Source organism: Megalobrama amblycephala, linkage group LG12 (assembly GCF_018812025.1).
Source record: "Megalobrama amblycephala isolate DHTTF-2021 linkage group LG12, ASM1881202v1, whole genome shotgun sequence".
NCBI classification, from domain to species: domain Eukaryota; kingdom Metazoa; phylum Chordata; class Actinopteri; order Cypriniformes; family Xenocyprididae; genus Megalobrama; species Megalobrama amblycephala.
In genome coordinates, this window is record NC_063055.1 from 27,037,182 (window position 1) to 27,052,047 (window position 14,866).

General features: G+C 36.7%; 1 protein-coding gene across 1 annotated transcript; it reads right to left on the reverse strand.

The window, feature by feature from the left end:
* Positions 1-3,633: 3,633 nt before the first annotated feature.
* On the reverse strand, positions 3,634-8,390 carry LOC125280681 (DLA class I histocompatibility antigen, A9/A9 alpha chain-like). The gene is made up of 6 exons (XM_048211397.1): positions 7,862-8,390; positions 5,625-5,876; positions 5,150-5,425; positions 4,660-4,950; positions 4,272-4,403; positions 3,634-4,102 (listed from the first exon to the last, which is right to left on the reverse strand). The coding sequence occupies exons 1-6, from the start codon at positions 7,908-7,910 to the stop codon at positions 3,996-3,998; spliced, it is 1,107 nt and encodes a 368-aa protein (XP_048067354.1). The 5' UTR covers positions 7,911-8,390; the 3' UTR covers positions 3,634-3,995.
* Between the last annotated feature and the right edge of the window lie 6,476 nt (positions 8,391-14,866).

Genomic DNA, 14,866 nt, shown 5'->3' on the forward strand with positions numbered 1-14,866 from the left:
TTTGTTTTATACATTTTTGCAATATTACTTGAAACTGTCTTTACTAAGTGATAAAAGACTATTTATTAGGTGCACTGAAAGGAATATTATTAATATACATCATCTGTGCACGAGGTAGGGCCTTAAAAACATCAGCCAATCGTTTACGCGATGATCGCGTAAACGATTGGCCCTCTGGCTTGTCAATTACTGCCATGACGTTCATGAATCCACTAAGTGTGTGCGCGGCTTAACGATTGTTAGGCCGATTATGAATGTAAATTGATACTTATGACTGATCGCGCTCAAACGCGTCCAGTCAGAGCCAGTTGCGTTTAGTCTGCGATTACAGTCGGTGTTCAAATTCCATGTGAAAGTATATAAATCTGCTTCAGGAGCAGGAAACAATCGCTGTATGTTGAGCATAGTCAGAATGTTTTAGCTAGTTGTTAAATGTGTGCCCGGCTTAATAACACAGCGAATGCCGATGGTAAACAAACACTCGTGCACGAGTTTTGGGAGGCGTTCACTTGAAATGAGCTGTGAAGAAGGGGGATTGTTCTTCCGCATGCGCTCATTTCAAAAACTCAGTCGACGAAAACATCCCCTGTACCACCTTTAATTGGCCAGCAAACTCGCCTGACCTTAACCCCATAGAAAATCTATGGGGTATTGTGAAGTGAAAGATGCGATATGCCAGACCCAACAATGCAGAAGAGCTGAAGGCCACTATCAGAGGAACCTGGGCTCTCATAACACCTGAGCAGTGCCACAGACTGATCGACTCCATGCCACGCCGCATTGCTGCAGTAATTCAGGCAAAAGGAGCCCCAACTAAGTATTGAGTGCCGTACATGCTCATACTTTTCATGTTCAAACTTTTCAGTTGGCCAAGATTTCTAAAAATCCCTTCATTGTATTGGTTTTAAGTAATATTCTAATTTTCTGAGATACCGAATTTGGGATTTTCCTTAGTTGTCAGTTTCCAGTTGTCAGACTTGCCTGATATCGTTTATCCCTGTCTGCCGCCTGCCTTGAACCTCTGCCTGCCCCTGTTTACCCAGTCAGCCGCCTGCCACGACCCCTTGCCTGTATTCTGGTTTATGATTCCTGTATTGCCCTTGTTGTTGAATAAACTGCAAATGGATCATCACCCTTCTGAGTCGTTACAGTTATAGACCAAAGAAATATAATTATATAAAAGCAAAATGGGATGAATTTAAGCATGCAATTATTATGCCAATATTGAAGCCTGGTAAAAATACAGGAGATCCCAGCTCTTATTGCCTAATTGCTCTTAAATCTGTGCTATATAAAATAATGGAACGAATGGTTACTGATAGATTAGTTTACATTTTGGAGAAACAGGAGTTCTTTACTCCTTATCAAAGTGGTTTTAGAATTGGTAGATCCACAATGGATTCTGTTTTATTATTAGATTTAGATATTAAAAAGAGCTATGGCTAATAAAGAAACAGTTGTGGGAGTTTTTTTTAGATATTGTAAAAGCATATGACATGGTATGGAAGGAGGGGCTGGTGATTAAGTTGTATGATGCAGCAATTAGAGGTAGGATGTTAAATTGGATAAATAATTTTATGAAGGAGCGCACTATTCAATTAAAAGTAGATCACTTTCCAGTGAAGAAAAGGTGGTAAATGGAACCCCCAGGGTAGTGTAATCAGCCCAGTGATATTTAATGTGATGATAAATTATATTTTTAGTAAACTGGAAGGGAATTTTGGTTTGTCATTATTTGCTGATGATGGGGCTGTATGGAAAAGAGGGCGTAATTTGAGGTATATTTATAAACAGTTAAAGCAAGCAATTAATACAGTAGCAGTGGTTCCCAACCACGTTCCTGGAGGCTCACCAACACTGCACGTTTTCATGTCTCCTTTGTCTGACACATCCATTTTAGATCTCTGAGTCACTACTAATGAGCTGATAACCTTAATCAGGTGTGTTTGATTGAGGAGACATGCAAAATGTGCAGTGTTGGTGGGCCTCCAGGGGTGCTTCTCAATTCTTATTTGTGCATCCTTGTTTCCTTTCCCCGCGTCTTAGCTCCACCCCTTCAGGATGCGAGGGAAGGACACAAGGAAAAGAAGCGAGGACAGGGGAATTGAATAAGGTGAAATGATATATCCTTGCTCCCTTTAGCGTCACTTCAAAGCGTCATTAGTTGCACTTGAGGAATCTACCCATGTTGTTAAAGTTTGGTTATTTAAAAAAAATATAATAAATATTAATAAAGCAAGATGCCCCGTTGAAATATGTGAGATGCAAATTTATTTAAACTGTAAAAGTAAAGCATACATTTAAATTACTGTGACAGATATGAAGGGGGAGGAGAATGTACTGTATACGTGCGTCAGGTTTCTCAACGAGAAAGACTTCAGCAAAGGATGCACCTGTGTATTATCCTCGCTCATAACTCCTGTGGAAGCTTCCTCACTCCTCGTTCCTCACCTCCTTGCTGTGCAATTAGAGAATTGAGATGTCCTTCAAGATGGCTGAGCTTGATCGGTTTCCGGGTCATAGGTTGGAGGACGGAGGAGCAAGTAAACGAAGAGGGATATTGAGAAGCACCCCAGGAATGTGGTTGGGAACTACTGCAGAGACTTGGGCAGAGGACTGGGGATTTAAAATTTCTGTTTCAAAATCCAAATATTTGGTTTTAAAAGAGTTAATCCAGAACAGGGATTAAAGATTTATAACTCACCCATTGAAAGGGTTAAATCATTTAAATTCTTGGAGTTTGGTTTGAGGAGAGAATGTCTTGGAGGGTATACATAGATCAAGTAGTTATAATAGGGATAGTATCCCTCAATTGCGTATTAACTTTAGATTGTGATTACCAAATAACATGTCTTTTTGACAGAACTAGTAGCAATTTTGTGGGCCCTTGGGTGGGTGGAGGGACAAAGACCTGGGAAAAATTCCACTGTTCAGATTCCACTGCCACACTAATGTAAATAAAGGGTAGGAAGTGTGAGGCCAGACAAGGGGTGCTTCTCAATATCCCTCCTCGTTTCCTCGCTCCTCCGTCCTCCATCTTATGTCCCGGAAACCGATCAAGCTCAGCCCCTTCTGCTCCGGACAGTGACGCTGATGATGTGTTATCTAGTGCGCCCGAGCTTCGATACAGTCTGAGGGAGACGCACGCCATATTCAAGCTATTCTACATTGTTTGTATTTTGGTATTGCTATATTTTTTTTAAATGGTGAGTAGGCGTGCATGTCGCGGATGTCCTAATCGCGTCACTGTCCGGAGCAGAAGGGGGCGGTAATGCACCAATAAGCTGGATACCAACCGCCGTAAAACAGGAAAGAAGAAGAAGGAGCAGCAGCGTCACTGTGGAGTGAAAGCGGATATACAACAGACCCGTAAGAGAAGACAATGTTGAATAAAGTCGTAGTTTTTGTTATTTTTGGACCAAAATGTATTTTTGATGCTTCAAAAAATTCTAACTAACCCACTGATGTCACATGGACAACTTTGATGATGTTTTTATTACCTTTCTGAACATGGACAGTCTACCGTACATACATTTTCAATGGAGGGACAGAAAGCTCTCGGACTAAATCTAAAATATCTTAAACTGTGTTCCAAAGATGAACGGAGGTCTTACGGGTTTGGAACGACATGAGGGTGAGTCATTAATGACATAATTTTCATTTTTGGGTGAACTAACCCTTTAATATAATTTAAACAGATGAGTTATAAAAATAAAATAAAAAGTCACCCCCCTCACAGTTGTCATGAAGGGAAAAATTAGCTGTATAGACCAAAACTACTTTTTGTACTAGGCTGTAAACATTTTTTTCTGCTGTAAAGTTGAGCATTTTAACATGGGGGAGATACAAGTTTGAGCCTGTCTCTATCAGCCAGTTGATGAATTGCAGATTGTCACTTCCGTGTTGGCTTCAAGAGAGACCGTGGGAGGTTGCCGCTTGGAAGGAATACATGATATATGCACTTAATGTTTCTGTGCACTAGAGGGCACTCTAGTTCACTTCCTTGTATGATGTGTTGAAGTAAGCAAGGCAGTGTTTAGGTTATTGGGGGCCCTAAGCAAATCATCAGGAAGGGGCCCCGCGAACATTCCAGGTCCTTGTCCTGAATACAAGTGACATAGTGAAACCAGAATAAACACAGAGGAACACTACAGAAACATAAAACTTCATACTTTTAACTTTGATAGAGTCTCTAAAGGAACTGATGTTTGGTGTTTTTTTTTTCTAAATGAGCATTAGATATAATGAACTGGACTGTACAGAACATTTACCAGCAGCACATCTCTTCTTCCTCCATATAATGAGTGCAGTTATGATGAAAACAGCTACACACATTAACACCAGCACACTGATAACTACAGACAGAGTGGATGATCCTGGGTCACATTCAGCCACATCTGAACCTGGGGTGGGAAAAAACAGTGAGATAAACAACAGGAAAATAATTTAACGGACAGATATTGGAATGATTTACACAAGTTATAGTCAAAAAAATGTTATTCAATCTAAAATTGTAATCTAGTATTGTTGCTTTTTCTGAAAGATTCTGTACACTATGTCTATGTCTTTTACACAATGGCAATAAAGTTTCTTGAATCTAATGTCTACTTTGTTATTCAGTAGTTTTGTTTGTTCATTTGATTGTCAGTTTTTCTTTACCAAATGTAATGTCCAGTTTGTTGTCCAGATTGAGGTGCTTCATTGTACAGTTGTATTTGTGTCCCTCACATGGTTCTTCTACACTGATCACCAAACTCTTCCTCATCTGGTAAGTTCTGTCTCCGTTGGGAAGAATCTCTCCTCCTGTGATCTGATCATCATCCACAGGCTGATCATCTCTGAACAGAGTCAGGTTAATGTGACGGGGGTAAAAACCAGTGGCCAGACAACTGATCTGAAGCCCTTGAGAGACTGGGAGTTTCTTCCTCATGAGTCTGACTCTGGGTTTCACTACAGAGAAGGACGAGAAGTGTTACTGTTATTAAACTGTTGCATCAGTTATTTATTTATGGTTCTCATGATTCATAAAACAATCAGAAGCACATGTATTTTCTGTCAGCACAGCTGTTTGGGTCATATTGTTTAGATTATTGTCAGATTATGCTTTTTTCTAACTTTATACTGAAGTTAAACAGGTTGATTCTCTCACCTTTTCTCATCACATTGTTCTTTTCTATATTCAGGTACCTCCGCAAAACTTTAATGCAAATAGGATGATAAACATTTTCAAATAAAAACTTTATTTGAAGCTGTTCCACTTGGTCCCATGGTATCCATGTCTTTTTCATCTGGATGTCTTTTTTTTCCAGGTCATAGATAATCTCCTCCATATTTTGTCCATCAAAAGCATCCCAGAAATAAATTTGACCTGGTTTATCATCATTCAACAGTTCACATCCAGCAAGTCTCTGATGAACATGTACACCTTCAAATGAAGGAAAGATTTAGTCCTCACTGATACTGACAAAATAAAACAGTGAACTGAAAATGAATACTGGACTTTACAATTACCCTCTTACTGTCTCACATTAAAACCTTGAATAAAATAATAAAAACACATAGAAGCAACATTTGTTATTACATGATTTGTGTTTTAATAGTGATTTGTAGGCTATAGTTCTCACCATCTGTGATATTTAGGTGATTCTTAACATAAAAAGTTTTCATGTCATTATACATGTCCTTAAATATGACACCAGCATCACTTTGTTCTTCATCATAGTATTTTGAATCACTGTGAGAGCGATATACAGCTTTCCATGTGACAGAGTCATAATATCCTATTTGCAGATCATCCAACATCAGCACAACACTGAACTCAGGAAATGGTGTCTGTCCAACTATATATGTTCCCAAAGCCATCAGTGAGTGAGAACCTGTGGATACACAAGGATGAGAAAATAATATTAGTACAGTGTCAAATTAGGCCATAATATACGACTATTCATTCCAGACTTATCTTCCTCTGGCATTATAAGTAAATATGATAAATATTACATTGCATATTTGTAAACTGCAAAGTTAATCAGATACACATCCACATTAAAATACATGAGATGTAGGTTGAGTTTATACTACAACACTGTTAACAATATTTAAAAAAAAAAAAAAAAAAAAAAGCAGGAGTACATTTTTACAATTAACATAAAAAACAAACAAACAGATATTTCACACATATTTACAACTGTTCACAAGACAGACACATTATTATAAACCTGAGCTGCTCTACTTCCCAACTCAATATTTCTCCTTTTCTTTGTTATAGAAAAGCTTTTCAAAATCAGAAAAACTGTCCAACATTCACAGACGAAATATGAAAATTGCAACATTAAAGGGATAGGTCACCCAAACATTTAAACTGATTACATTTACTCACTGTGCAAACTGACTTTCAAAAGTCATTTTGAAAAACATCTGAGTGGCTGGTGTTGTTGTTTACAAATAAATAATAAATTACAATGAAAAACCTATAAATGATAAATTGCCATCCTACTGTAAACATCGCTTGACACCTTCCTGCTTGCGCAAGGATATTCATGTTGACCTGTTTCAACAGAGTTTATAGGTTTAGGCAAAACCACTCAAAACCATTTGTTACCATCAACATCAAGTGTTTCTTTTAATGAAATAAAAATTAGTATCCACCTTATTTTTAAGAGCGGGCGCAGCCGTTTGAATTTTTTTATTTTTAGCTGTAACGTTAACTGTAACAGTTTGTTTTGCTGTTTGAAATTGCAAAATGGTATCTCTTACCATATATGTATTGTATTGTTGTAATTAACACTTGAAGCACAAAATAGTAGTTTTACCGTTGCAGTTCTTCTAGGCTAATGAATCAGAAGTATATGCAAGCCCGTTTCCGCCACAGTTGAGTAAAAAAATATAATTCTGTAAGTCATAATAATGAAAAACTTTCTCATAATTATGACTTAGTATCTCATTATATTGAGAAAGTTTCTCATTAATAATGACTTAGTATGTCAGAATAATGAGAACATTTCTTGTAATTATGACTTATTTTCTCGTAATAATGACTTAGTTTCTCATAATAACGAGAAACTTTCTCATAATAATGAGAAAATTCTACGCATGCGCAGAACAGCGGAGCAGAAAGGCGTGGGACGCTAGCGACATCCGCTGGTCAAAGTCTCGTAAATGCGAGAACAGCAAACATGGCACATTCTGCATTCGTGCACTTCTGTTTTCATTAAAGTCAGTGTAATATACAAAGTGCAGTCTATAACATCAGTTATAAATTATCAGTATGTTCATACACAAACATACAAATGAATGTTACAAATGAATAAACGACTATATCCCGTCTCATATAAGCTACTGATAATTTATCAATAATGTAATTTATTTAATTATATTATAGATTACACTTTTGCAGAACGTGCCATGGTTCTCACATTTGACCAGCGGCTATCGCTGGCGTCACTGCTCCGCTGCTTTGCGCGTGCGTAGATGTTTCTCATTATTACGAGAAAATTTCTCTTTATTATGAGAAACTAAGTCATTATTACGATAAAGTTTCACATTATTATGAGATACTAAGTCATTATTACGAGAAACTTTCTCGTTATTATGAGATGTTAAGTTATTATTACGAGAAAATAAGTCATAATTTCGAGAAATTTTCTCATTATTCTGACATACTAAGTCATTATTATGAGAAACTTTCTCAATATAATGAGATACTAAGTCATAATTATGAGAAACTTTCTCATTATGACTTACAGAATTATATTTTTTACTCAACTGTGGCGGAAACGGGCTTCCATAGAAATATCACACATTCACAGAAAATATCTTACTTTTGCGTTGCAAAGGTAAATAGGAAAGCATTAAATTAACTTACCTGCATTGACGACTGTCAAGCATGGCAACAGATATGCAAGCTTGAGCATTCTCTAAATTAATGAATCCAGGTGTTGTGGATAATCTCTGTAAAAAAAATATGCGCGTGCAGGAGCGTGTCCCTACACGATCACAAGTCGAAGCCTACTTAATGTTCTTTGATCGTTATCGTCTACTGTAACTGAGGGGCCGTTTTCACTACACCGTTTCACTTTTTAAAACGGTCTCCGTGTAAACAACAAAAAGGCGAAGCTGTGAAAACGATGACGTCATGCACATGCGCATTACGTGTTCTGTCTAGCGTTTCATCGCCATCTAATGACCTGCCAGCAGAATACAGCGTTTTTAGTTATTTTCACGGATTCGCATGAATGGGGATAGTTTTGACAATGGTGACGTGTGTACGCGGAAAACAAAAAGGAAAAACTTCTCCGTTTTTAACCATGTCGTGAAAACGTAGCTGCCATTAAAAATTAAAAGAAAGACAGTTGCATTTTCTTCCTCCTGTGTTAGGCTACGATGTGTTTTGCCTGGTCTTCTTTCGTTTTCTCTTGTTCTTTTCTTACTTTCACTTGTGTGTGTGTGTGTATACCTGACGCGCATGCGTCTGCTGTAATGAAGTTGTGAATATGATTTATGAACCTTACATATAACTCGCGTCGGTTTTGCTTGTGTCAGAGTGTTGGTGAAGCGCGATGCATTGTTATTGAAAAGCTCCTGGAGATGGAATATGTGGACAATGTACTGTAAGCCTATACAAAATACTTAAGAAAACAAAAAACAAAACAAAAAAACAACCAAACCAAAACAAGATCGAGACAAACTTAACTGTTAATGATGAGAGGAGAATCCACAACAGATTTATAGGAACATTGTGTGGCAGAATACCTGCCATAAGCATCTTTATGCATCAAAATGCAATGTCATTCTCTGAAGAAATATTAAAATTTTCCAAAATGTAGGCTAATTGTATGTATTGTACAGAATGGTATAATAATAAAACACAGATCACCTTGGACCAACAAGAAAAAGCAGGAGATAATATTCTTAAAAATATTATGATTTCAGTCCAAACTGGTGAATTTTTATATTCCATACTGTACAGTGACTGTTATCATTATGTACCTACCTATATTACAGGTCAAGTCACCTTTATTTTAAACAGCACTTGACTTAATTCAATACAGATTGTTTCAAAGAAGCTTTAAAGAGATAAACAGGAAAATAATGATTCAATAATGAAACAAAATTCAATTCTGCTGTTGTAAAGCAGCTCTAAAAAGACAATATTAAACCGTCATTATTCAGTTTAGTGTTGATTCACTTAGGTTCAATAACTATGTAAAGTATATCAATTATGAAATGAGTTCAATTCAGCTATAAAGCAGCTCTGCAGAAAACAGTGATGTCATCTTAGCTAAGTTGAGTTCTCATCCCATAGTGTCAGTGCAATGAAATCAGTAATATTGCTGATAAATTTAGATTAGAACCCATAATCCCATAAGCAAGCCAGAGGTGTCAAGGAACCCAAACTCCTTCAGGTGACAGAATTAGAGGGGGGAGAAGCCAGACCAGTTCCTTCTGCTTGAAGATCGATTCGTCATGCTGGTGTCCATTATAAGACCAAGCTTGTCAATAATCTTTTGGTTTCCTTTCTAAAAAGTTTTTTTTAAATGAATCTTAAAATGAACATGTTGCTTCATATTACTTCATAAAACAGTGTACTTACCAGGGCCGGGTCTAGGGGGGGGCTAGGGGGGGCATTGCCCCCCAGAATTTCCTTGTGCCCCCCAAAAATGTGCAGCCAACAATAAAAATGAATATGCCTACATAAACATTAAAAACGTCTTATCTATTGAATAAGGATCGGCCACTTTAATCACAGAAAAAAAAGTGAATATTATGCTTATAATGATATTTAATCTCACAAAAATGGACTTAAAATCCAAAAAACATGCGAACTGGGAAGTAACGAACATTAATCAGAAAACACGTCGAAAACAAGTGTACACCTAATCTTCAAGCAAGTAGCCTAAAAAAAATATCACAATGAGGATCACATCTGCATCAGCCGAACATATTTTCTGCATGCTGAGATAGCTGTCAGCGAACATTTCCTCAGTAATTTCGTTAACAATGAATAATTTGAACATTATATCCAGGGGCGGCGCTAGGGGTGGGTTAAGGGGGCTGGAACCCCAAATGTTTTTCCAAAAGCCCTGAATCTTTCAGGTTTGAGGTTTCTGTGCTGCGTGTTTTAAAGAGAAGTGCATCCGAAAATACAATGTAGACTGAGACTCTATATCACAACTAAAAAGATGTTTGAGCCCTCTTTCGTGACCAGGTACAAGTCAATGCTGTTTCTTTGTTCCATTTGCACTCTGTACATGGGTTGAAGCTCTCAGTTTTGAGCTTCCAAAGTGCACCAGACTGATGCATTTAACCTTAAAATACACAAAAATTTCTTACCGGGGGGCATGCCCCCGGACCCCCCTAGATGATGGTATATAATGTACATTTTATGAACTTTAACCAAGAATACTACAAAAAACACTCCTTTCATGTCAGTAAATTAAAATGTCATTGGACAAATATAGATTTCGGTTAAGCCCTGAATGTTTACAATGTCTGGCTCCGCCCCTTATTATGTCCATAAATAATTCACATGGCCTACATAGCCAGTACAAATTAGGCTATAGCCTATAATTTGTTAGCCACAAGACGATTCTTGATGAATCAAAAAAACAAAAAGTTAGCTATGAATATTAGCCTAGAAAATGCTGCCCTACCAAAATTTGTGATTGCCCCCCCAGTCCAGCAAGCCTAGTACCGGGCCTGGTACTTACATGGAGTAGGGGAGTATTACACTGTGACAGGTCCTTGTCCTGAATAAGTGAAACCAGAACAAACACAGTGGAACACTACAGAAACAGACTATCTCTAAAGAAACTGATGTTTGGTGTTTTGTTTTTTTGTTTTTTTCTAATTGAGCATTAGATATAATGAACTGGACTAGAACATTTACCTGCAGCAACTCTTCTTCCTCCATATGATTAGAGCAGTTATGATGAGAACAGAGATTGTGTCTTCCAAAATTGGATATTACCAAATTGTTTGTTTGTTGTTACAATGACAACGAAACAGTTTAAAAAGTTACATTTTTAAGCTGGTCTGCCTCAGCAGGGCATTTTTGACTGAATATTTTGGAAGTGAAGTCTGGAAGGCAATTGTGGATTATTTAATTTTTAATAATGAAAATGTGTGTTAAATATTTTAAATTGAAATATTTAATCTTAATTAGATAGTTGAATTTCATGTTGAATTTCAGACCCTAAAAATGCAAGCCCTGAAAATACAATACATTAAAATCCAAGCACTGTTAATGCAATGGGTTGTTTTTCAGTTAGTAACTCAACATGCTTTTTTCTTTAAATACATTTGTCATTATTTTACTTGGGCCCCATTGATTTCCATAGTATGAGGGAAAAAAGACTATGGAAGTTAATGGGGCCCATCAACTGTTTGGTTACCAACATTCTGCAAAATATATTCTTTTGTGTTCAGCAGAAGAAAGAAATTCATGGTTCAAATTCAGGTTTGGAACAACTTGAGATTGAGTAAATGACAGAATTTTCATTTTTTGGTGAACTATCCCTTTAAATACCTTTGGCGTATAAAGATGTGTCCAGGGGCCAGTTGCATAAACTGGCAATACTAGTCTTACAAGTTAGTCAGCCAATTTATTTCTTTAAGACTGTACATAACTTTTTTTTTTTTTTAAGCCAGTTACACACACACACACACACACACACACAAAAAAAAAAAATGGTCTAATTTGATACCAAAGAGTAATACTGACTTCTTGACAGATATGTCATCTCTGAAGCTCATTCCACTGAAAGGTTTACCTACAGCTCTAGAAACAGCAGAAACCCTTTTCCAACAACGTTGTTTTCCGTGTATTCCATGCTAAATGCATCAGCCTAACCTTTGACTTTTCAAAACTTTTTATAGCCTAGTAAAACCATTCAGATATAGCAAGCTGTAATTCAGGATAATGAAGAAAGAGAAATAAGCCTAGTAGGATAAATGATGTCTAAGAGATGTCTTCAGGCCAGGACTCTTATCAAACATGTGAAGTTTGGGGCAGATCGGACACTGTATGCCTGAGTTACAACAGCTTCCTCTTTCATGGTGAAAAATCCGACTTTGACACACCCTTCAGCGAAAACTCAAGATCTTTGCAATGTAACATCGCTGAGTCCTTAAGATTAGACTGACCAAATATTATGTTGATCTGATTAAATCTCTATGAAGAGTTAATCACAGTGTAAAACATGTCATTTCCTTTTGCCAGCAGGTGGCGTTATGACTGTAACTGAATATTGCATTGTAGATGTCTTCAGGTCTGGACTCTAATGAATCGTGAAGTTTGGAGCAGATTGGACATTGTATGCCCAAGTTACAACAACTTCCTGTTTCATGGCGAAACATCAAACTTTGTCAGGCCGCCAAGGACACATCCTTCAGTGAAAACTCTAGATCTTCGCAATTTAATGTCATAAAGGCCTTTAGATTAGACTGACTAAATATGATGTTTTTCTAATTAAAGCTCTAGGAGAAGTTCTTTAAAGTACAACGTCTGGAAATGACAAAAACTGCAAAAATTTTGCAGAGAAAATTCAAAATATCTCTGTACTTTCTGTTGGGTTTTCAGATTTTGCACCCAGGGACATTTTTGTTGGTATTGGGCTGTTACATGTGTCTACCGAATTTCAGACTTGTATGTGAAACATAGCGCGAAGGGCGCTTAATTGAAATTTAGTAGGTGGCGCTATCGAGCCTTTTTGGCATGTTTAGGCCCTCAAAAATGCGATTCATTTCAGAAAAGAAGAATAATTGACTGAGCAATTCCAATAGGGTCCTCACACCATCGGTGCTCGGGCCCTATTAAACGTGTCACTTTGTATGTAACTTAAGAGGATGGAACTTAAAAGATTAGGACCATAGACATATGCAATCCTCTCATTTTCCAACACTGAGATTGAATTTACACCGCAATCCATGAATTTATAATGGATAAATTTGATTAATGCGGATCTCTGAGTGTTCAATTTCCAGATGACACCAGATTACTTCTGGGCCAGCTACCTTGACATACTAAATGAAAGCATCTGGACTGTGCAACAAGTGAGAGCAAGAAACACAAAGACATGGCTGCAGAGAGAAGAAGAGGCACTCGTTGATGGGCCTTCATCCCCCTGAAAGAGGAAGTTGAAAACTTGCGTTTTGCGGCTTGATCTAAAGTCAGACTGAGGAGAGGCAGAGACACAACAGCATCCAGAGTCAATCCACTTTCACACCATGACACCAGACACTTGAATGCCATCACAGACTGACAAACCAAATGCATTGGATGAGGAGGGAAACACTCAAACAGCAGCCCGACCAGTTCAACTGACTGGCCATCTGCTTTCTTTCAACAGACATCAGTCTAGACATAAGCATTAAAAAAAAGAAAGAAAGAAAGAAAGAAAGAAAGAAAGAAAGAAAGAAAAAAGGATGGGAGGTCGAGTGTTTCCTTGACTCAACAAGGAAACAACCTTTTCACAACACAAAATAAGTGTTTCATCTATATAAATGTTTCATTCAAAGTAACTGCCTTTCATAATGCTATTACTATCAAACTTTTGATTTGCATCTCTTTTAGTTCAGTTCAATACATTTGTCTATTATTTAATCCAACTGGACTTAATGATTAATCAATCATTTGGTACACCAATAGATTTCTATAGACATTGATTCTATAGGCATATAGTTTCTATAGAAATTATTTGCAATGTCCGATATGGATAATCAAATGTAATGAATTTTAAGCAATTTATCTTAGATGATGACCACAGTTTTCAAAGTGTGTGTGTGTGTGTGTGTGTGTGGTCCTGGTAAACCCTGCATTGTGAACCAAATGTCCCAACAAGGATGGTAATACCAGTAAGTTTAGACCTTGTTTTTTTTTTTGTCCCATGAGGAAAACAGATTATAGTTATAAATCATAAGAAATTATATTTTTATAAAATGTAAAAATGCAGAAGGTTTTTTGTGATGGGTACGTTTAGGGGCAGGGTTAGTGTAGGGCATAGAATATACAGTTTGTACAGTATAAAAATAATTACGCCTATGGAGAGTCCCCGTAAACCACATATATTAACATAACATCTATAAGATCAGTTATAGATTCAGTCATATGGTACAGTGAGAACATTTACTGTATTGGCAGCAAACTCTGTTCTACACAAAAACCTCATGACTGTGACATACTTCACACCTTTTGATAACACACTGAATACAATTATGTAATTTAAGTAATGTAAGTGTATTTTCTAATATGGCATCTCTATCCTGTGTGACTGTAATTATTTTAGCAACAAGGATGATTTGAAACATGTATCTTGCATTGTTTGCTATTGAATTAACTAAATGTTAAAAGTACTAAACTGAAAGAAGATCATACTGTTGTGTTTGATTAAACAAAATGTTCTCTTTACATATCACAACGATCTTGTGTTTAAAACAGTGATTATGTAGAATGAAAATATGTACAACTAGAATGAAAGCATGAGATCAAGTTTTGAAAGAATGACTAGCTGTGTTACAAGTGTGATCAGTTTGGAGTTTTGTACTAAGAGTTTTGAAAATGTACACCTTACTTGTGAAAATAGTACCAAAGTGAATAAAAAAAACTGTAATCATTAAGTCCAGTTGGATCAAATAATAGACAAATATATTAAACTGAACGAAAAGAGATTCAAATCAAAAGTTTGATAGTAATAGCATTATGAAAGGCAGTTACTGTGAATGAAACATTTATATAGATGAAATACTTATTTTGTGTACTGAAAAAGATACTTTGTGCTTTTGTGTATTGTACTAAGACAATTGCTGAAAAATGAAAATAAAAAATATGCTGAAATGTTTGAAAAAGTGCATTTTTGATGATCTGTTGTGA